The sequence below is a fragment of the Silene latifolia genome, chromosome 1 (assembly GCF_048544455.1).
Source record: "Silene latifolia isolate original U9 population chromosome 1, ASM4854445v1, whole genome shotgun sequence".
NCBI lineage: Eukaryota > Viridiplantae > Streptophyta > Magnoliopsida > Caryophyllales > Caryophyllaceae > Silene > Silene latifolia.
This window is the reverse complement of record NC_133526.1, coordinates 171,732,577-171,755,584: the sequence shown is the minus strand read 5'-3', so window position 1 is coordinate 171,755,584 and position 23,008 is coordinate 171,732,577. Positions and strand designations below refer to the sequence as shown.

Genomic DNA, 23,008 nt, shown 5'->3' with positions numbered 1-23,008 from the left:
GTGAGTAATTATTTAACCTATTTTAAATTTAAGACGAATAAACCGTTTTAAATGAGAATTTGTCCATTCAGTTATATATATATTCCTATCGTCAACTCCGACTACTCCGTATAAAATCTTGGAAAGTTGCGGGATGACACTACTTTGGAAGTACTTGTTTTTTTAATCTTGTGTATGAGTCACATACATTCGATAATTTAGTATAAAGTATGCATCATATCATTTTCAAAATTCGTCATATTTTCATTTATGTGCTTGTTTTGAGTTGGCACCTTTGTGGAAATGTATATGATATTGCCATATTGGTATTTTCATATTTCAAAACGTTATGTGATGAGTGCGTGAGCTAGGTACCAATGATTTTATAATTTGGTAACAATAGTCAAAACAAAAAAAACGAAAATTGCTATACTAGTATAAATTTCACTAATTTCGTGTAAAAACGTTTTACAAATAACTAGTGAATAGTGTTATATTAAACCTAATATATGACAATCAATTCTAATCTCTATATAGTTTGCACTCATTATCCCTTTCGATTTATTAGGAGTTTTTTCAAAGAAGATTTTGAGTAAATGAAAATATTTAAAAAAATCCGAAGGCAATATATAAAGTATTAAATTATCAAAAATAAAATCATAGAAAATAAATACGATTGTTTATGAATGATCTTTTATCATGTTAAAGATGACTTATATTAGAACAGTCTTATGATAACTTTTACACAGACTTGTAAGAAACAATATTATCTCACCGAATTAATGAGAAATCACGTTTTCTGTACTTCTTTATGTTTTTTTAAAACCCTTTTATTATTGAATTTGCCACACACTAACTATTAATAAGTATGTGTGTTTGTATGAGTGTATCGATTTTAATGTGTAACCATTTTTATTAGCATTCATTTTACATTATATACCCATAAATACCATTTTGTTTCGAGTTACAAAATAACCTCACTAACGCCCTGTTCTTTTGGGCTGAATGAAGTTGAGCTGAATTGAATTGAATTTAAGTGAGCTGAACTGAATTAAAGTTCACTGCTTTATTCTTTTTGGCTGAAAAGAGCTGAACTTATTAGAATTGAACTAAACTGAACTCAACTGAATTTAACGGAGCTGAACTGAACTGAACAAATGTAAGAGTTAATTTGTAAGAAGATGAGTTGAATTAAACTGAATGAAGTTGAACTGAACTAAATTGAAATCAACTAAAATTAAAGTAAAAAAGAACAGAACCTCGTGAATAAAACTAAAATGAGCCGAATCAAGCGCTGAACAAAGCTAAACAAGCTAAAATGAGTTGAATAAGAGTTGAAATTATGGTTGAGTACATATGAAAACAAAACAAACTCCCAACAAAACACACCTAACAAGAAAAAGACTTCCCGCACAAATGGTAACACTTCTTCCATAAGTTCATAACCAAACAACATAAATTTCACAAAACCCAAATCACTCCTCTATCAAAAAGACAAAACGACCCTTCACTCCAGCCCTGACTCCACTCTCCACACCAAACTCCTCCGAAAAATCCAAACCAAAAGTAAGGGTAATTTGGTCAAACCACAACATTCCCCCATTTATTCTCCTTTCTATCTCAAATTCCACTCACACTTGACACCAGTTTATAGGATACATGGTACAACTGATTGGATATTTTTTGAGTTTTATAATAAAATTTTCAAGTTTTGTTATACAGATTATGAGTTTTACCATAAAAATTTTAAGCTCCTTCAATTAAACATTAAACTAAAATAAATACAATATTACTCAAAAAGTTATATAGTCAAAAAATTAAAATGTAGTAACTCATAAACTTTAAAATATCTGGGAAAATACATGTAAGCTCAACTAATAAAGAGGGTTCGATATAATACAACAGATGCGTAATCTGTTTTATACACACCGGTGACACAGTATATATATCCACACGGATAGTTCTAGTTCAGTAAAATAGAGTAATGTCGTATTGACGCCGTCTTTCTTTCGTCTCACCATTTTCCTTCTTCACTCCCTTTCTTCAACAATAACTTCACCCAACATTAAACAACATTAACAGAGATGTTTTCTACTACAATTTAATATTCCCTATTTTCTCTTTCCTACATTTCCATGAGATAATCCTAAACTAGTTTAATAATAATAATAATTATAATATAAATATAATATTAATTTGTATGCTGTAGTATTAATTCCTTCATTCTGTCCTTCAATCTTGCATCGATAATGGAGTCCTACCATTTGCCGCTTTCTCTCTCTTTCCTCCTGGTATATTTTCTTCTTATTTTACTCCATTTCCTTTTTTTTACTAGTTACGAGTAGTTTATTGTGTTTTATAAAGACGGTTTTACAAGAGAGTTACTCTCATTCCAATTATATCGGACTCCACAACATTATGATTTCGTATATTGATTTTTATCTAGTTTACGCGTAATTTGATTTTAGTTGACCTTAATTATGCTCTACTGCTGTTTTTTTTTTCAATTTTTCAATTTTTTTAAGAATTGTAATTGTAAATATGTTCCAATTATGTTGGATTCCTAAACATTATTGTACGAATTTTAGGCGTAATTTGATTGTAATTGATCATAGTTGCGCAGTACTGTACTGTTGTATTTTTTAATCATGAAACGAGCAATGCTACGGATGGTCTCTTTCGGTATTTTCCGAAATTTTTTTCTTACAAATCGATAGAAGCAAAATATAAGATGTTTTGTCTGTATCGGAGACGAGAAGGTTGGAGAGAAAATCCGAAAGAGAAGGTCCTTATCGTTAAATAAATGTCACGAGCTGTATATTTACTTTGATTGTTAACATGCTGTAGCTGTTGTTTAATGGAAATTATTGCGAATTCGACAACTTTTAATTTTTGTTTTTATGGTGTATACAGTTTTTATTGGAGAAAGTAGATGCTTTTTGTAATTTTTTACAATTTCAAAAAAGTAAAAAGGTGAATAAGTTCGGTTGTCATGATGATAATATGGAGTAATTATTTTTTTGGCGTGGGCTGATAGGATTAATCATTATTCATCATCATGATGTACTGTTATTGAAATCATTCAATTCAATTTCAGTTTTTTTTTTTTTTTTTTTTTTTTTCGAGTAATTAATTTAAGCTGTTTTCTGGTACTTTTTGAACACTATTGGGCTTTCAAAGCGTTTTCATCGTCTTTTGTTAAGTTTTATTCCTCGTAGCTTAAATAAAGCACGAAGCAGCTCATAGCTTAGCTAATGAGGCGATGCATGTGTTGACTAATATTTTACAGTTGTTAAAAAAAATTGCGGCTTGTAGGTAAAATAAAAAAATGAGGTGTAATAACAATTTTCTTATGCACTATGGACTATGGCTTTTGTTGAGTGAATTTGATGTTGAGCCGTTGAGGAGATTAGAGGTGAATTTTGCCGTGGTAGAAAAACTTGATTCAACTATTTCTAGAAGAAGGAATATTCATACGAATAACGCACCAAAATTGGTTTTCGACTCTACCATTGACATTGTTATCAAAACAGTCATGTTAGTGGGCGTCTTGGAAGCCATTTTTGGTAGGGAGTCATTGCTGAAGAAAATAGTGAAAACCTTAGTCTTAAAGATGATGCAGAGTTTTCATAAATATGGAGTATGTGATTAATCGTAGTTGACTTTTGATGAAGAGACTTTTAGGAGAAAATTTGGCATGTGGATTGGTGTAATTAAATTAAGTGATTGCTGTCCCTTTTGAATCATATAGTCATAATGTACGATTGGCAATTAAAAAGAAATGTAAAAGATCAAACTCAACGCTTTTAATTTAGATTGTGCAGGCTGTACTCATAGGATTTGCAATCGCGCAAGATGCACCTGCTTCCAATAATACAACCAGGTAAAATTTATTTGGATAATTTAGTTTAATCCTTTAAATGATCTTTAGCATGGATATATTATGTATCAGTGTGCATCGAATAGAGAGCAATAGCCGAACTGATGACTGTGGGATTGCAAGTTATCAATCGGGGTCTTGGTCTAAATTTTTATAATCTTTTGTCTCTAAGTTGAGACCCTGATATCTGCTGTCTGCACGTACACTCGTGTCTTCCACTCTACCCGAGCTGCACTACCTTTTCAGATGTGCAACTCGTCTTTTAGTGACAGTGGTTTATTGGAGGTCACTTCTCCATCGCTCTGAAGTCTATTAATATGATCAATATGGAATTCATTGTTTTTTCTCCTGCCCCATTGCTTAGTGTTGGGTTTAACGGCGAAGGTGCCTTTAGCAGGAACCCTATAACTCATCTCCAAACTGAACCATTTTATTAGCCTTTGCAAGGTGGTGATGACTCCTTAACTAATTTTTTCCTGAAAATAGAACTAGCACTTGTACATTGGTGTGCTGGTCTTAGGATTCATCTTAAAGTGCGAGGAATATTATTGTTGAAGGCATTTAGCTCTCGCAATACACAATTAAATACATGTTTTCTGCTTTCTGCTCCTGTTAGTATGGAACTGACAAATGGAACTTTCTACAAATCTTTGTGTGATTAGGGCGAGACATGCACCGGGTGTTTGTGCAATGTATGACATATGTGGTGCAAGAAGTGACGGGAAAGTTTTGAATTGCCCTTTGAACACCCCTGCTGTGAAGGTATTAAAGGCCGTTTTGTGCTAACACATAGCCTAATCACGCTTATTGTATTACTTGGCTCTGTTGATTCCCTTGCAACCTAATATAAGTGATCCCCTTTTAGACCGCATGAGCCTCATGAGCTTCAGTCATATCTGTGCAGTTCCTAGGCCCCAAACATGTTTTGACATATAATCTTTTTTCTTCAATCATGTTCTGATTCTAACAAGTGTATTTGACCTGCAAACTTCACAGCCTGGTGCTTTGTTTTCATCAAAGATTCAAAGTCTATGCCCTACAATTACTGGAGATGTTTGTTGTACAGAGAAGCAGTTTGACACATTGCGTGCACAAGTCCAGCAAGTAAGATTTCGGACTACTCTCTCTGAATTCTTCTCATCTTTGTTGCGCTCCTTCCAAGTAGCTGCAGTTCATGGATATTGGCGTTTCTGGAAGTGGCTCTTGGAATTTGTATCTGTATAAAATAATTTTCTTAGGTTGATTACTATGATGAATGCTTTTAGGAGTCTTTGGAATATCATGATGGGGCTCACAATTGTATATGCTTGGCAATCTGTTGTTGCTACACTGTAGTACAAAGTCTCTAGTGTTATTGAAACTAGACATAATGAAGTTGCAATTTTCTTATAGCAATAAACCGATCCTTCAGAAGTCTTGAATTACCAGAAATTTGTCTTTGTGAGCATGAAATAGATTGATGATCGAGTGGATATGCCTTTAGCAATCTTGAACATTTCCCATTAATCTGTCATCTTTACACTATTGGAGGGATTGTAGTACTTATAGTGCCTTTCTGTATTCAGGTGATTCCCTTTCTTGTGGGCTGCCCAGCTTGCTTAAGGAATTTCCTAAACATCTTTTGTGAAATGTCCTGTTCTCCCGATCAGAGTTTGTTCATCGATGTGAAGGCTACTAAAAAGGTGAAGAATATGCTCTTCTTCTCTCTCAGTCATGGCTTTATTTCTTTTGTGTGTGAGCATATGAGTTATTTTACCAGGTCTGTATGCACAATTCCAAATTTCCCGGTCCTCCATATTAACATGCATATTTCTGTGCGCCACTGAAATTACGATTTATTTTTTCACCGTAAAAGAAAAATGAAATCATGTAATTAGAAAAGGTCAGGACAGGATCTGTGAAACAAAAAATTAAATCCAGTTACATATATCCCCATGAAGGCATTACTCTCACTAGTGTTCTGGGTGTGTGTAAAGTTTCATCATCAAAACTCGTTTCATGCAAAAGGTAATGTGCTGATAGGAGGGAGATTTCTGTTAATTCTCTAAAATATTGCTTAAACTCAGTCAAAGATAGTAGCACATCGAAAGTCCTTTTGTTCTCTGACAAAGGTACATTTTATGGTGTATCTTCCCTACTTAAAACAACAGGAAAATGATTAAGGTTTTGACTAGGCTATTGTTGAAAGAAATTTGTTCATAATTGTGTCACCACCAATTTTCAACTCATATATTAACTTGTTGAAGTCAAGAAGATTGATCTGCATAGGAAATGGGCGTCGGGGAATGAAAAAGGCAGCTGGAAATATGAAAGTTGATGTTTCAGGCTCTCAGCTCTGTAAAATTCATGAGTCTCTTTTAAGTTCAGTTAGTTTTATCATCATATGTAAAAAATACATGAGCTATTTAGCCTATGTTGCAAGCTGCAACTGTAATTGGTGGTTTGCAGTTTTAAAGTAGAAGGCCTTATTCTTTTGCCATTTCAGGTTAATAACAGTTTGACCGTGGATGGAATTGACTTTTATGTAACTGACGCTTTTGGTGAAGGGTTGTTTGACTCTTGCAAGGAAGTGAAGTTTGGTACTATGAATACTCGAGCCATAGAGTTTGTTGCTGGTGGTGCTCAGGATTTTAAAGGTATGTTGGTATGCAAGTCTTATCCTCCAAATGCATTCATGCATTTAAGTTGTGAATGGTATAGAGATGTAAGAGAGGGAGATGGTGTAGGGAGAGAGAAGCTGGGAGATAGTGATGCTTGTTGAGACTAAGTTCATCTACGACCCTCATTTAAGGACACTTTATCCTTTCATCTCCAATCTGTGTCATCTACATCGATATCTTTTTGCATATGGACGCCACCCCTTCGCTTCCTTAATGAATACTACTATATCTCTTAAGTATATATAAAAAAAAAATTACACCCCCCCCACCCCACCCCAATGTGCATGTTTGTATAATCCATAATTTTTAGTTTTTTTTTACCATCCCATTAAATAAGACAAGGTCTTATGCGCCACATAGTGAGAAAGATGAGAGTCATTTTTTTTTTTTGAGGAGGAGAGTCGTATTTCTCATGAGGCACATATATACAATGTTAGAAGGTGCTTTATCAGACCTGCCTTTCTTGTATTTGAACATATCATGTGTATAATCTCATCACAAGGGGGTTCAATGTCCATCCATTCATATTTCTATTTTTATTGTTTGGGAGGCAAACTGTTTGTGTGTGGTAGTAATTCTGTCATCCTTTTTTAGATATGTTCAGTGTTCTGGACAAATTTTTTGCACTTTGTAATGTCAGTGCTAATTATTTGACTGCTTTCTTGTTCTTTGATTCTCTGTAGGGTGGTTTACTTTCATAGGAAGACAAGTGGGCCCAAACGTACCCGGGTCACCATATTTAATAAATTTCACCTCTATTGTGCCTGCATCGTCAGGGATGAGGCCCATGAATGTATCCGCTTATTCATGCAGTGATACTTCTCTAGGTTGTTCTTGTGGTGACTGTCCTTCATCTCCTGCTTGCTCCAGTTCTGCTCCTCCTCCTGTTACTAAGAGCAATATTTGTTCAGTGAAGATGGGCTCTGTAAAGGTTATAATAGCTCTATACACTCTTTGGCTTCCTTCTGCTTGTTCCATCTATCAACTGTACAAGAAAGTACTTTTCCCTTGAAATTCTGACCTTAAATTCAAATGCAGTTCTGTTAAAGTAGTTTTGCTTGTGATGACCTCAGGCAAGATGCAGTGATATTGCTGTAGCGGTTGTGTTTGTTGTTATGGTATCCGTGATTTGTGGATGGGGTTTTTTCCATCAGAAGAGCAAAACCAGTCCTGATTCAAGAACAAAGCCGCTGACAAATACCACTGGCAGTGAGAAAATGCATTCAAGTGATCCAAAAGATGGGGACCTTCCCTTGCCGGTATGTTCCGACCCCCAAGCTTTTCAAGAATGTTATGCTCTCCGTGTTGCATTAACTATACGGTAGACAAAGTGATTTTAGATGATGGCCTTCTTTGTAAACCCAGTTTCTTTGCGTGACTGTGCTCTAAATATGAGTATGGAGTAACTCTTTCCTTCATATATGCTTGTTTATTTCCCTCCGCATCATCAGTTTGAGTCAAGTCCTTTAGTTGCCTATTAGTGCTATTCCTCTAGTGACCCAAGTTAGCTCATTCATACAAGTTCCATAATCAAGATTTTATATTGTATTCATGAAACATTGTCTATTCTCATTTATCTTCATTTCAACAACAGACATTGCATAATGCTTATGCTTGTCCTCTGTTCTCATGCGAGCGAGTTAATCTATATGTAAGAACAGCTTGCATCTATTATTTCTTCCAGCATGTATCAATTTTATATGCTCACTTGTCAGATTCTTTTCGATCAAGCACGCCTATCCGGCGAGGCAAAACTTTCAGTTGTTCAAGGGTACATGTCAAACTTCTATAGGTTGGTATATTTTACTCTCACTTGGTTCAGCCCTTCCGGCTGTGGTTTGATTCTTTGCCATTTTGGAATTCTCTTTGTTTTATGGGTGGATGATGTATATAGTTGCTTAATTTCTTGATATATGTTTCAGGAAATATGGGGTGTGGGCAGCCCGGAGACCTGGTCTTGTTCTCTTTTCGTCCTTAGCTGTTGTACTTCTTCTATGTGTAGGTTTGATCCGTTTCAAAGTTGAGACCCGGCCTGAAAAGGTACCTCTTTGTGCTGTCTTGATTCTTAAGATCTTCTCCTCCTTTTCCCCCCTTGATTCCTATTTTGTCTGAAGCTGCTTTTGCATTAATAGCAGAAACCCTTCAGGCTTCAGCTACCTAAGATATTTATATCCAGTCACAAGTGAAATCAGTAGTAGCATGATTTAGTAATAGATTTAGGAAGAGAAAATACTCTTATAAAAAGTAGTATAAGGAAGAGAAAGTGGTGTCCAGATATGGTACAAGGAATCCTTGGCATTTTTAGAAGCCTACTATCTGCTTCATATCATCTGATTTCTGTAATCAAATCAGTAAATTGTTTAAATGTGAGCGTTCTTGTTTAGATTCTTTGGTCAAAGTTTGCCACTTTTTAATGTTGAAATCTTATGTTCATTTCAGCTTTGGGTTGGGCCTGGGAGCAGGGCTGCGAAAGAGAAAGAGTTCTTCGATAGCCATCTTGCACCATTCTACAGAGTTGAACAGGTTACAGTTCTTTACAGAATAGGTGCTTAGCATCATGGGATTCTAAGGCTTTGCTGTCCTACTGGGTTATTCAATAATTAAACAAATCATTTTAGATCTCTAGTAGTACTGTAGTAATGCAGTGAGGATTTTTATGTGAATAATGGAGTTTACTGTGTCAGGTGATAATTTTATATTGCGGTTTCTGCATTTTGTATGGCCCTGTGGATCTATATACCTCGATTTATTTCTTTTCTCCTTTACTGTGGTTTTCTAGGGGTATAGGCCTGATGTAAATTGTGTGGCTCAGTGTATTCTTCATCTGTTACATAATCTTTTCTTTAAGTTCCTCGTTCTTTCCTCCTATTTTTCCCTAACTTTTTCCTATTCTTACATTCCTTAACGTGATGCTCCTATGTTTTAGCCAAATCCAAATTCTTCTAGGGCTAAAGCTTTGTTGTTGTCAACTTGCCGTCCCTAAATGAAAGCGAGATTCAATTGTTTCTCTTGCAGCTTATGATAGCAACCGTTGCTAACAAAGGCGAAGTGAAATCACCAACTATCTTGACAGAGGATAACATAAAATTACTTTTTGAAATACAGAAGAAGGTAAGCATTACTGCCGTTCTCTGACTCGTAGGAATTCATTTGTGCGACGCTTTATGGCTGTTTTGTTTTACTGCTTGCCATTGTTGGTCATTCTCTTATAATGTCCTCATGATAGGTTGATGGGATTCGGTCAAACTTTTCTGGCTCGACGGTATCATTAACCGACATTTGCTATAAGCCACTTGGCCAAGATTGTGCCACCCAGAGTATTCTACAGGTAAGTATGATGTTACCTTTTCAGTATTGACACTAAAATCTTAAAAGTTCCGTTGGAAGTAACGGGCTTTTGCTGGGACATGGTATTGTTCTATGTAGAATAAAACACGTGTGAGAATCTTCAGCGTCGCAGACTTGGACCCTTGGTACTGCTCTTAGTCCCACTGTGCGTCATGCTGGAATGGTTGTTAGACAGGGACTGGTTTTTCCTCTGTTATGATGTCACTGATAATTTGTGGTTGAGGTTGATTGGTATTTGTGAAAGAAATGGGTGTGTTCTTGTCCAATCATGGATTTTCTTAGTATAAATTTTCGAGTCTTGTAATTAAAAAATGGGAAACAATTATCGATATGTGCTGTGTTAGCTTATATTTGGTTGGAGTGTAATAATACCCTTATATTTTCAGGGAGTAGACATTCCTTCAGAGACTATTTGGGGAAGAGTTTTAGCTTCTTTCTGGGACAAAACATTGCGTGCTTCTAAAAGAATCCCGACAAGTTTATACAACAAAATCTGAATTATTTTAATGGGTTATTTCATAACAATAATCCATCCTATTGGTGGTATGCAATAATCACTCCATCCTATCAATAATCTCAATTAAATCCAACCTAAGCACCATACTTTCTAATAACGAACCAACTGATATTTTTTTATGTTTATGTGTATTAAATAAACTAAGTACTTGATTCATCACTTGAAAATATTACACATAAACATCACATATACCAGCTAGGTTGTCCAAAAACTATCAAATATTCCAACATAAACTTAAAAACATATCAGTTGGTTCGTTATTAGTAGGTATGGTGCTTAGGTTGGATTTAATTGGGATTATTGATAGGATGGAGTGATTATTGCAGACCACCAATAGGATGGATTATTGTTATGAAATAACCCTATTTTAATTGCATGTGTCGAAGCATTTGTTCCTTGTTCTCTGTTTCTCTTTTACTGAATTAATAAAATATACCTTTTTCTCAAAAGAACATGTTCTTTCACTGCCTATGGGCGCATACGGTGATTCAAGTTTTATAATGGTTAGTCTGTTGGATTATAGGTTGAGTTTGATTTATTTTTAAAAACTGCAAGTTGTCTCAAATAGTTTCAACATGCCACGTTTTCTTATGTCATTGATATCTGGTTCTTCATTGGTTCGCTCTTCTGGTAAATTATGACGTTGGGGTCTGGTGTGTCATAGATATATAAGCTAGTTGTACTTTGATTCTTGGTGATATTACGACTACAATTCATTTATGTTTGATGTCTATATTCATCATCATCATTATTAGCATTTTAAATTTTTTATGTAGTAATTCCTCTTTGCTCCATTTTCTTCCTTTTTTTGCCAGTATTTCAAGATGGACCCTGCCAATTTCGACAACTTTGGTGGATTAGATCACGTGGATTACTGTTTTCAGGTCTGTCATCCTTACACTTGTAGATCCTTACTATAATGCCCATTTACTAGGTTTATACTTGCTTAGATTTATCTCTTATAGTTGAGATATATTCTTTATGGAAGACTTATGTTGCACACTTGAACCTATGGGTTGTGTTGGATCTAGTCAGTGCCATTTCTTCGTGCTATTTTTTCTGTTATGGAAGCCTGTTCCACAAGAAAGTTTGTGGTATTATACGACATTAGTAATGCAGTTAGCATTACAACGTTTCTGAAGAGTATGCTATTAATTATATTGCCAATGTTTCTTATATGACAGCCTCGTACACATTTATAATTCGAACAGTATGTGTTAGCTGACACAATTTTTTTGGGTATTTTTTTGCTTTATTAGCATTATACTTCTACGGAGTCATGCTTAAGTGCATTCAAAGCCCCACTTGATCCCAGCACTGCCCTGGGTGGTTATTCAGGAAACAATTACTCTGAGGTATGTCTTTCATTGCTTGTCGATTAGGTTGCATGTCAAATGGCTGGTAAGTGGTAATGGTGTCTATTTTATTTCAGGCTACCGCTTTTATAATAACCTATCCAGTGACCAATGCAATTGATAAAGAAAGCAATGAAACAAAAAGAGCAGTCTCCTGGGAGAAGGCATTCATTCAACTAGCAAAGGTTGGTAGTGTTCATCTTTCGTCTAGTCTTTAAATCTTTATCAGTGGTGGGTGATACATATGAAAAATGTAGCATAGCAAATGAGAATACGAGATGTTGCTGTTTGTAATTGAGGGCTGATAGTTGGCTAAGAGGCTGATGGGACTATATGGTGATGAGTAAAAATGGACATGCATGTTTAGACATGAGAGCCTTGGTTGGTATGAATAATCAACTGAGTACATCCCTAAGGAAAAAACAATATTTTAAGATAGTTTTGATAATTAGACCTTGTCATCTGTATCATTTCAGCATGATGGATTTAACCACGCAGCTCATAAACACTGCTGACAACAAACATACAAAAAAAAAAAAAAATTGGAATCATATTTCCTCCCTTAAAACTTCCATCTTACATGTTACAATTAATAAATGTCCTTGTAGCTGGCTGTGAGTTACTTGTGGCTGGTTGTTGTAGTGCTGAACAGACTACAAACTTCGAATAGTAACATATTTCCGCTGCGTCCATGTATTTTATTTTTATATTTTTCTTCTTTTTAGTTGGTGACGTCTCTTTGTTTCAGGATGAGCTGGTGGCAATGGTTCAAACAAAAAACTTGACAATTTCATTTTCAGCAGAAAGCTCAATTGAAGAGGAACTTAAAAGAGAGAGCACTGCAGATGTTATGACTATAGTGGTAAGTGATTTAACCTTGGGATTAGGTTTAGGTCCTATGACAAGGGCCACAGTTTCGTTAAGAAGGTAACCTGCTATGGCAACTTCTTATTGATCCCACTTATTTGTTTTTTTCTTGTATCTCAGGTAAGTTATCTTGTGATGTTTGCGTATATATCACTTACCCTGGGTGACATGCCCCAGCTATCAACCCTCTTCATTTCATCAAAGGTATGTTTCATTTACGTTATTTGTTAGTTAATTTATGTTATCTTCATAGGTGCAAGTGTGTACCAACATCACATATTAATTGATAATCTAGAATTTCAATTCTTAATTACTACTGTCATCTCCTAGCTGACCTGTTCATGAAATTTTAATGTTCTCTCCAATGTGTTTGAGATTGTGAAGGCTCTTTTACTGCTGTATTCTGTAAGATGACCAGGTTTTATAGACCCGTCTCTTAATTCTCCACACAATTATCATGCAACTAACTGGCAAGCTCTACATAAGATACCCTAAAACAGATAAAAAATTGCCTATGTTGAGTCATCCGAAGCTTAACTCTAGTTGCTAATTGCAAATACACCACGCATTTCATCTTTAGCTGTATTTAAAATAAAAAATTTGAATTATTTCAAAGAGCTACTTTTTCTATAGCACATTTACTATACAAGATTCTAGGCGTGTGGGTGTGTGTCTCTTATCTATATGCTTTAATGGTACACCATATCGTGTATTTAAGTTTATCTGATGAACCAAATATCAGACTGAAACTTAGCTACTCTTAGGCTGAAAATTGACCTTCAGCATTTGTTTTCCTGCTTTAATGAAATGGGATATCTGGTTAAACATCAGGTTCTTCTTGGACTTTCTGGAGTTGTGTTGGTCATGCTCTCTGTTCTTGGATCTGTTGGATTTTTTAGTGCACTTGGAGTGAAGTCTACACTGATCATAATGGAAGTCATCCCGTTTCTTGTTTTGGCTGTAAGTTCCATTTCTTCTCTTTAAAATATATACTGAAATTTTGGATATGCGATCTTTATGTGGTCAATGTGTTTATAGTACAGATGTTCACATCTCTTAAAAAATCTTGATTCCCTGTATTACAAAGCTTTGGTTAAGACTGTATCGTGATGACTAGGCAAAAAAATATTTGAGTTTTAGGACATTCGGGTGAGTTTGTATAACGATTTATGTACCTTAAAATCTTAGAAGATGACCCATTGTACAAGTTTGGCGAGGTTATATCCTAATTCCAATTGGTTGTTTGAGGAATAGCCCTATAGACTTTAAAACCTAACCACCCACCACATTCTTTAGTAAAAATTTATCGCTCTACTTGTGCATCATCATCAAGGGGTGATCAGCCACTCTTTCAACAATACTGCAAAGTGTTTGCCTACCCTCTTACAAAGGTGTCCATGCTGGCCTTTTTTCTGATGACCGCCTTGAGCTATGCAGTGCGCTTTATCCAAATTGTCCATTGTGCATTCTTAAGGCACCACCAACCGCCCTAACTGTCATACTATCGATCTTCATTGCATAGCGCCCTCAAGCATAAGTCAAACCATTGGCTGTGGCCTTTGAGACAACATGTTAGATATGACGGTAAGGAGTATGCCCGACACACAAGAAAGTGAGGCTCTATCCTAAAAGCAAGTATTAGTCAGTAGCCTACTAGGTGTCTTGGCTGTTTAGTTGGAACCATCCATGATCCACCTCAATCTTCCAATGTGGGACTTCTAACTAGATATGTACCTATCATTTAGAAGGCGCTTCCAAAATTACACAACCATCATGGTTTGAGCATATTGCAGTATTGCACAACTAGTCTTTTACCCTAGGCAAACTTATCTATAACTGTCATATAGGTAACTGCTTTCAGATTAGGTAGGTTCTTTATTTTCAAAGATGCTGACACATATTTAACAAAATTTCTTGGATCTTCTAAATTATGCACAATAACAGGTGTCTATGTTATGTAACTGCACACGACACTACCAATCTCGTGCATAAGCAGAGTACACGTTTATGAGAGGAAAATGTCTGGGGATGCTTATGGTGACTTGCCTGATGAAATTCAATGAATCCTGTACTCCAGGGAGAGATTTGAGCTAGTTTTAATTGGAAAATTGTTTACTGGCTTAGTTGTAAATTAATGTTCGAGTATGTTTGCAAGTTCAGTTTTTATCAGTTGGGATATCAAATTGAAGTTCAGTGAATATTTAGAATTTCTCTATTATGTCGGCACAGGTGTTGCTCTAGTAATGTGTTCAGTTTCACTTGAAAAGAGATCTGCCATACTTTATTTTCTCAATTAATTTTATGTTTCCACCATTGAATTCATTTCTAAACTCTGCTTCAGGTTGGAGTTGATAATATGTGTATCTTGGTTCATGCTGTTAAGAGGCAACCACAGGATTTATCCTTGGACGATCGCATAAGTAACGCACTAGTGGAAGTTGGACCATCTATTACTCTTGCCAGTATATCTGAGGTATTAGCGTTCACAGTTGGAACATTTATCCCTATGCCAGCTGTTCGTGTGTTCTCTATGTTTGCAGGTTCTTATTTCTGTCTTTCGAGTTTTCAAAATCATACAAGGACGTCCCTTAAATTATATATATACGAAGTAGTTAGCTTCTTTAACGTAGCTTTTTTCCCTGTTTTGTTTCCTTGCAGCCCTTGCAGTTTTACTGGATTTTCTTTTACAAGTTACTGCTTTTGTTGCACTCATTGTATTTGACTTTCGGAGGGCTGAAGATCACAGAATTGATTGTATTCCTTGCGTGAAGACCGCCTCCTTAGATGACACAAATTCTGGTATATGAAAATAAAACACAAATCTTAGTTTTCTCAATGCTGTGTAATTGAATTTTAAGCCAAGGGCTTTATGCTAGCAGCTAAATCTCTTTATATTAATTCAAGTTCGTGTGCCTGCAGGTATTGGTAATAGAAAACGCGGTCTGTTAGCTTATTATATGAAGGTATTTTCAATTCCATTAGGATGAATATTTCTAATAATGAGACTAGTAATGGCTGCAACACTGCATTGTGATGGTTTTTTTATCTACGGCAACTGAAATATTAAATCATAGCAGTCACAACTTTTCTGGTATTTTAATTTGCAGGAGGTCCATGCACGCATTCTTAGTTTATGGGCAGTAAAAGTACTAGTTGTTTCTGTTTTCATTGGTCTCGCATTGGCCAGTGTCGTAAGTCATTCCTGCTTATCTTGTGATTTTTATTCGCACTATTTGTATGCTATCATGAACATTCAATCTACTAGTTTGATATATGAGAGATATACATCTAATTAGCTGGAATTTTGATGTTGCCAGACATTGTCCACCAGAATTGAACCTGGACTGGAGCAGCAAATTGTTCTTCCAAAGAACTCCTATCTCCAGGTCTAATTTTAAAATTCTTTTCTTGTGGAACTTGCTATAAGGTCTGTCAGTTTTCAAGTGTCTGATGCATATCCTTATTATATATCAGGGATATTTTCAAAACCTCTCAGACTTTCTCAGGATCGGGCCACCAGTGTATTTTGTAGTAAAGGATTTTAATTATAGGTATCATCTATTCTGGTCTCTGATTCTTCTGGTTTTGTATGGTGTTTTGGCTACTTGTAATACTGCGTCATTCACCACAAGATGCTTAATAACCGGAAAACCCAATCAAAAAACACTCTCGAGCATTTAAGTTCTTTTCATTTAGAATTCTCATCTTCCTTCAGCTCAGAATCAAGGCAAGCAAATCAATTATGCTCTATCAGCCATTGTGATGAAAATTCTCTTGTTAATGAGGTAAATCTCCATGACCTTGCCAAAGTGTTTTATTTCCTTCACTTGCCATATCCTGTTCATTCATGTATCAGTTTTCCCATTGTGCTGTTTGTCGCTTAAGACTAGACTTAACTATATTGCGTAGTTTCACACATTTCGAAATACTTCTTTAACCTAATTAATTGCTGATGAATGGAGTTTATCTTTTGTGCAGATAATTAAAGCATCTCTTGTTCCAGAATCAAGTTACATAGCTAAACCAGCTGCTTCCTGGATTGATGATTATCTAGTGTGGGTTTCTCCTGAAGCTTTTGGCTGCTGCAGGAAGTTTGCAAATGGAAGTTACTGCCCACCTGATGACCAGGTCCATAGCTAATACTGTTACAGAGATCATTAGTCAAGCAATGTGCATCCTATTAACAATATAATGCAAAAGTTTATTAGGATATATCTTCAGTACTATTCTTTTCTCGTATACCTGTTGGTAATGGTTGTGGAAAATAACTTCCTCAAGCTATTGAAATCTTATGCAGCCTCCTTGCTGTGCACCGGATCAAGTTACATGTGGTGTTAGTGAATTGTGCAAAGACTGTACCACGGTACTTCCTTGTAATTCTTATTTCAGTTTTTTTCTCGATAGTTCTATATGAAAAATTTCTTGCTTGTTGACACTTCAAATTCTGGTGATATGCAGTGCTTTCTCCACTCAGAATTAATTAATGATCGTCCAACTACCGCGCAATTCAAAGTTAAGCTTCCTTGGTTCCTCGATGCTCTACCTTCTGCTGATTGTGCAAAGGGAGGACACGGTGCTTACACAAATAGTGTGGATCTGAAAGGTTGGGTGACCGTAAATATTTTATCTTTGCTCGTAATTATAAAACATATTAAGGTCTTGCTTGACGGTTGGAGATTTTTATTCACTGAAATGATTTTGGAAGGCCATTCACCCCTGGTAGTTGAATTATTCAATCCCGTGTGGATTTATTCTTGAAGTTATCTATTTCCTAAAGTAAAATTGCTTCAAAAATGGTATCAACAACCAGCAGAACTATCCATCAGTTAAAATTGTCTTGAGTTCTTTGTCTTAAGACGGAAACTTTGAAAAAAGAAAGAAAATTACCAATTGTTGATCGACGTCCGACAGTTTTACATTTTAGGCGTTGTCTAACGCTATCTATGCCAGGTTATGAAAATGGAGTAATTCGAGCATCAGAGTTCCGAACTTACCACACTCCTCTCAACAAGCAAGTATGAAAATTCCCTCGTGTGATAAGTATGTTTGACCTTCAGCGCTTAATTAGAATCTCATAAAGTCTCACTGTATTGAAAAACTTGGCAGTCTGACTTTATCAATTCATTGAAAGCTGCTCGAGAATTTACGTCCAGGGTTTCCAAGTCTTTACAGGTAACATCTTTTGTGCTTTAGTGTTTACCAGCTCAGTGAACTGTACTTCTTGCTTTTAATTTTTACTAATTGATACTCCATTCATTTATGATGGTGCCAAAGTAAATTATTTGAATTACTTTGGTACTAAATTAAATAGGCTTGTAAAACCCCCGTGTTCAAGGAAATAGCAGTTCGCCATCACGACTTTTTGATTAAATGACAGTTGGAAACAGCCTATTTGCTGTTATAGGTGGTAAATTACGTACATACCCTCTTACACCACTTGAGCTGATAGTTCTTCTTTCAGAAATGGGTAAGAAATGGGTAATAAGCCTGGGACTGGAGATGTATTTGTTATAGTATAAAACCGATCTTGGGACTCCAACCACCAGCTTAAGCTTTGCTTTTGGTTGAGATGGGTTCTTAACATGGTATCAGAGCTAGGTGACCAAGAGGTCACAGGTTCACATCCTGAGAACCCCCAATATCTCACAAGTGAGTTTCAGCACATGGTATGGAGGAGCCTGTGCACTAACCACTCTTCAAGCCCAAAGGATATTAAAATATTGATTGGACCTCAACGAAAACTTTAATGTATTGTGTAACTGGTCAACTGTGTTACAAGTGCATCGATCTCGCATGAACATTGGGGTTTTTCTTCAACTTTTTTTTTTCTCTATGCAGATGGAAGTGTTTCCCTATTCAGTTTTTTACATGTTTTTTGAGCAATACCTGGATATTTGGAAAACGGCATTGATCAATCTTGCTATTGCTATCGGTTAGTATTGTGTTGTTTTTGCTCGCAAATATTTGTTTACATGAGCAACAATAATAATATGTCCTACACTCCTACTCTTGAAATGATTGAACTGATATTAATCTCTTGGTCATCTGATTCTTTAGATAAAAAAAGTCTGAAGCTTTATTGCACCTCGTTTCAGTGATCGTAGTCCAAAATTCTTAAGTGAACCAAATGGTACATGGCCGTGGCATTGACTTGCGGTATTGGCCTTGATTGGGGCAATAATTCTCGACCGTGGTAGTATAACTGACACAATGACACTAAAAATGCGCTGTTTATTACAGGCTCACACGTCACAACTTGTTTTTCTATCCCTTAGATCAGTTGTGTAAGTCTAGTTTTGAATTTCGATTGTCTTTGTGGTTTTGGTGACCCCATGCTAAAAGTGTCAAGTGACCCAAATGGTGACATGGTCATTGGCGATATTTGGAATATGTTGCTTGGTCACTGGCGATGTTTGGAAGATGTTTTTTTTTTTTTTACTATTTGGTGATGCACTCTAATTGAAAGAGAGTTTTGTATTTTTTAACGATGATGCCTCTGAAAGCTATTAAATAGTTGGAGCCACGTCCTTTACCCAAATCTGAATTCGTCTTTTCTCCGTTTTGTATATAAGATTACTCACAGTTGTCTAAGAAAATAATTATCTACTGTATGGGCATTCAATATGGTATCTATTTTTATGTGGGTGGCACTTCCGAAGCGTCCTTTTGAGTGGTTTTTAAGATTTCCTGTAGGTTTTTGAACCTTTTTGAAAGATGCGCAAAAGAAGTTGAAAGGTCAAAGGTGTGAAGGAACTAAGTCATCACTGTTAATTTGAGGTCATCAAAATGGGGAGAAGTCCGACCTAGTAGACTATGTGCCAATTGAGGCAATTAACATGGAATGAGTCCAAAACCCAGGCCAGCAATACGATTTTTCTTTTTTAAAATATCTTTGCTTTAAAGATAATCAGGTCGTAGATTCAGCTCTTTCAGCCATTCAAGGTGGCATTGTGGCACTGTGTTTGTAGAAATGGCTACTACTTAAGTAGGTCTGAATGATGCTATAGTTTATAGCTTAATTATTTAGGAACATTGCGTGATTATTCTTGTCTATGTCTGATTATTCTTGGTACATCTCTGAGAGACTAGGGGTTTCTCAAATCATTAGTCTCGATTAAATATGTGTAGAATTAATTATATCTAATTTATTTAAGTTCTCTGCTGACCTCTACTTTTTTTCTCAGGGGCTGTGTTCATCGTGTGCCTTGTCATTACGTGGAGGTTTGGATCTCTAATTCTCTAGTGAAATTTATTAAATTTTCATTATGTCGTAATTTGGCGTCCTACTAAAATCTTGACTGATTTGCAATGAGTTGATGCTGATTATTTCTCTCACATTTTCTGATGACTACAGCATATGGAGCTCATTGATTATCTTACTTGTGATAACAATGATAGTGCTGGATTTGTTGGTAAATTTTCTGTCAGCATATCTATTCCTTTTGTTGTGGCCGTATTTGAACTTCACGAATACTTGCTCATGACTAACATTAATATTTATGCTCACTGTTTTCAAATTGTTACGTGATGATTAATTGCAGGGGGTCATGGCAATTCTTGGTATCCAGCTAAATGCAGTGTCTGTCGTTAACCTTGTCATGTCTGTTGGAATATCTGTTGAATTCTGTGTACATATAACTCATGCTTTCATGGTTGGTATCGTTTTCATTTCAGTTCATATGGTGGTTTCTTCATCCATACTGTAAACTTTCTATTAATCTTATTCGATATTTCTTTGTTCAGGTGAGTGCTGGGAGTAGAGATCAACGCATGAAAGAGGCTTTGGGTACTATGGGGGCTTCTGTATTCAGGTTTGAATATTCTGCTCTTGATTAGCATTGCTTTCTTTTTTGTTTTTCTTTTTGATGATCTGGTATTTCAGATCAGTCAACAGTTATTGATAATTTGCGTGATGAATGGGGATACAATTGTACAAAAAACATTCTTGAAATTTTAGATTTCAGGTAATTGACGATTTGACACCATGAATATATTAGACATAGAGCAAGATGAACAGCCATACGCTTGTGAAAAGTTGCAAACCTGAGCACCATGAGAGTGAAAATTACACTGAGTGGTAGAGCCAGTGAACCGTAGGTAGGATTCACTTGGTTCAGCAGTAGACCTATGCAGTTCCCTCGTGCACATTGGATGTACTACCTTTAGTACTTGCATTCAGGGTATTGAAATTTGTAGTGATCAGCAATTCACCATACACCAACAAAGCATGCAGATTTCTCGGGCTTGGCAAGGAATGGTGACGGAGAGGGCATAATGGAGGGAAATGACACCTGTGGATTTTTAGTATTTGATGTTATTTGAAATATTTAGTGTTTTTATTTAATTTTTAAAAAATTTATTAGTTCTCTTCGGGTTTATTACACGTTTTTACCAACAACTTATAATATAAATACTTGGTTCACTTTTAAGGTATTCCGGACCCTTAAGTTTTACTTCGGTTTTCAAAATCGTTTTAATCTTTATTCTCGATTTAAATTCTAAGTTTTTATAAAAGAAATCCGGACTTCGATTTTAAAACCTATAAGTTTACCTTGACTTTTGTATTATGTTTCACCCTCCTTGTGTTTTTCACTTTTCCTTTTTTATATTTTCGCATTTTGAGGTGTGTGATCACTCATGGACAGTTCTAAAGGACGATTCATGCCAGCCGACCCCAAATCATTTTGAGATTAAGGCTCTGATGTTATTTGTGGTCAAAGTTGCACAACACAGCTTTGACATAAAAAGTCAAATGGGATGGTATTTGTGAAACGGAAGTAATAATTGTCATTTTTAGATATTCACCTCTTTATCCAACCTACTTCTTTGATTGAGGGTAAATGAGAGCATTGCCATATTTAATCCTATTTTGCTTTGACTCGGCTGCAAGTGTCGGACATGACACGATGTCGGGATGTCAAATAAAGTTTTTTCCATGAAGTTTCAATTTTTTTGGACTAAAATAGTGTCGAAGTGTCGGTCTTGTCGTGTCGGACACACGATCAAGGTGAAGTGATGGAGAACATAGATTTAATCTACATGTACAGAAAACAATTTTTGGACAAACCACTATGGAAACATTATCAATCTTTTTGTGTGATGGAGAGAACAATATTCATCAAATAATATCTGCGCTTCACAATTCATTATGTAGTGTTTAGAAACTGACACAAGTTGCATTAATTTTAGCTGAACAAATTTGTTGATCTTGTTCCCCTGTGTTTTGCAGTGGAATTACGCTAACGAAGTTAGTGGGTGTTATTGTTCTGGCATTCTCCAGATCTCAAGTCTTTGTGGTATTTAATTCTTAATTTGTATTCCTTCATTATAGAGAAATAGAGACTTTAGGCTGTGTGCTTCATTGATGGAAATAATTTATGCTTCTGCAGGTCTATTACTTCCAAATGTACCTGGCTCTAGTGCTCCTCGGATTTTTGCATGGTCTTATATTTTTACCTGTGAGTGACTCGATTTTGCCAAACTTGTGCCACCAGTAGATCTTCCATATCGTATCCTCCTTGTTTTCTGGTGTATACCTGCTGTTAACTCTTGAAAACGTAATAAAACATTACGCTAGTGTCTCTCAGACTCCCACTAATAATGAGGCTAGGGGATTGGATATAGGTAACCATTGTCCAGTAAGTCAGGCAATATGATAATGCATTTAAAAATTATTTGCAGTCGCACTTAGATCAGCTTCAGGTCGTTTCATTGCTGTGCATCCATTCTTTTTTCAATGGGTTCATTGTTTCATGTCTGTCCTTAGTACATTTGCATACTGCTAAAATGATGCATCACTAGGTCATAATCTTGAAGACTCGCACGAAACCAGAATATTTGCTTGTAAATGATATGAAGGCCCACCCTGTTAAAAAGGAAAACTCTCTAGATAGGCTTTCAATTCGCGGCAAATTTAGTGGCACCCTTGGTTATTGAATAACTGTGGCAGCCATATACTTGCAGGTGGTATTAAGCTTATTTGGACCGCCTTCAAGGGTCATCTTGGAGAACGGAGATCCTCGGCCATCCACATCCTCACAGTTCTAAACTGGATTTTCAACTGACTCTTTTTCTTAAATTATTTTAGGTAGATGAAAAAGAAATTAGTTTCGAGACCACAAACACTTGGTTAGAATATACTTGAGAAAGCCTCAAAGAAGCTTCTTGTACAGTGTACATTAGTTTCATAAATGGAGGACCAAGTTATACACATTCTATCGATGTAAAGAGATACTGAGTTATACACATTTTCAGGGATGACGGAGGGATCCTTCTTGTTAAGAAGCGAATTCCTCAAGTAATCAGAGGGGTTTTGGAGGGAAATTTTGCATAGTCTTCCGCTGTAAAATGAATGAGCTGTATTTGGTCTTAGAGGCATCAACCATTTCTGATCTGTAACCTG

At 35.9% G+C, this 23,008-nt stretch overlaps 1 protein-coding gene across 2 annotated transcripts; it reads left to right on the top strand.

Annotated features, from left to right (window-relative positions):
* The first annotated feature begins 2,124 nt into the window (after nucleotides 1-2,124).
* Nucleotides 2,125-22,994, top strand: LOC141611719 (uncharacterized). Of its 2 annotated transcripts, none has more exons than XM_074430332.1 (39): nucleotides 2,125-2,270; nucleotides 3,804-3,862; nucleotides 4,522-4,621; nucleotides 4,856-4,963; nucleotides 5,425-5,541; nucleotides 6,345-6,495; nucleotides 7,203-7,450; nucleotides 7,593-7,778; nucleotides 8,235-8,311; nucleotides 8,442-8,559; nucleotides 8,959-9,042; nucleotides 9,535-9,630; nucleotides 9,746-9,847; nucleotides 11,200-11,268; nucleotides 11,644-11,739; nucleotides 11,817-11,924; nucleotides 12,488-12,601; nucleotides 12,727-12,810; nucleotides 13,438-13,566; nucleotides 14,948-15,146; nucleotides 15,265-15,405; nucleotides 15,526-15,569; nucleotides 15,714-15,797; nucleotides 15,924-15,992; nucleotides 16,081-16,157; nucleotides 16,322-16,391; nucleotides 16,585-16,734; nucleotides 16,904-16,969; nucleotides 17,065-17,209; nucleotides 17,557-17,621; nucleotides 17,713-17,778; nucleotides 18,445-18,538; nucleotides 19,791-19,827; nucleotides 19,961-20,018; nucleotides 20,148-20,258; nucleotides 20,350-20,417; nucleotides 21,836-21,902; nucleotides 21,996-22,064; nucleotides 22,570-22,994. In XM_074430332.1, exons 1-39 carry the CDS (start codon nucleotides 2,229-2,231, stop codon nucleotides 22,651-22,653), a joined length of 3,852 nt encoding a protein of 1,283 aa, XP_074286433.1. In that variant the 5' UTR covers nucleotides 2,125-2,228; the 3' UTR covers nucleotides 22,654-22,994. The 2 variants fall into 2 exon arrangements, with proteins under 2 accessions (XP_074286433.1, XP_074286425.1); XM_074430324.1 differs by having other exon boundaries at nucleotides 3,795-3,862.
* The last annotated feature ends 14 nt before the right edge of the window (nucleotides 22,995-23,008 follow it).

What these genes read in the sequence shown, in the direction of transcription:
- LOC141611719 (XM_074430324.1), top strand. Translation starts at nt 2,229, where the DNA reads ATGGAGTCCTACCATTTGCCGCTTTCTCTCTCTTTCCTCCTG. An exon ending in GCTTCCAATAATACAACCAG is followed by an intron (nt 3,863 to 4,521) that starts GTAAAATTTATT and finishes TTGTGTGATTAG; the next exon opens with GGCGAGACATGCACCGGGTG. An exon ending in ACGTGGATTACTGTTTTCAG is followed by an intron (nt 11,269 to 11,643) that starts GTCTGTCATCCT and finishes TTGCTTTATTAG; the next exon opens with CATTATACTTCTACGGAGTC.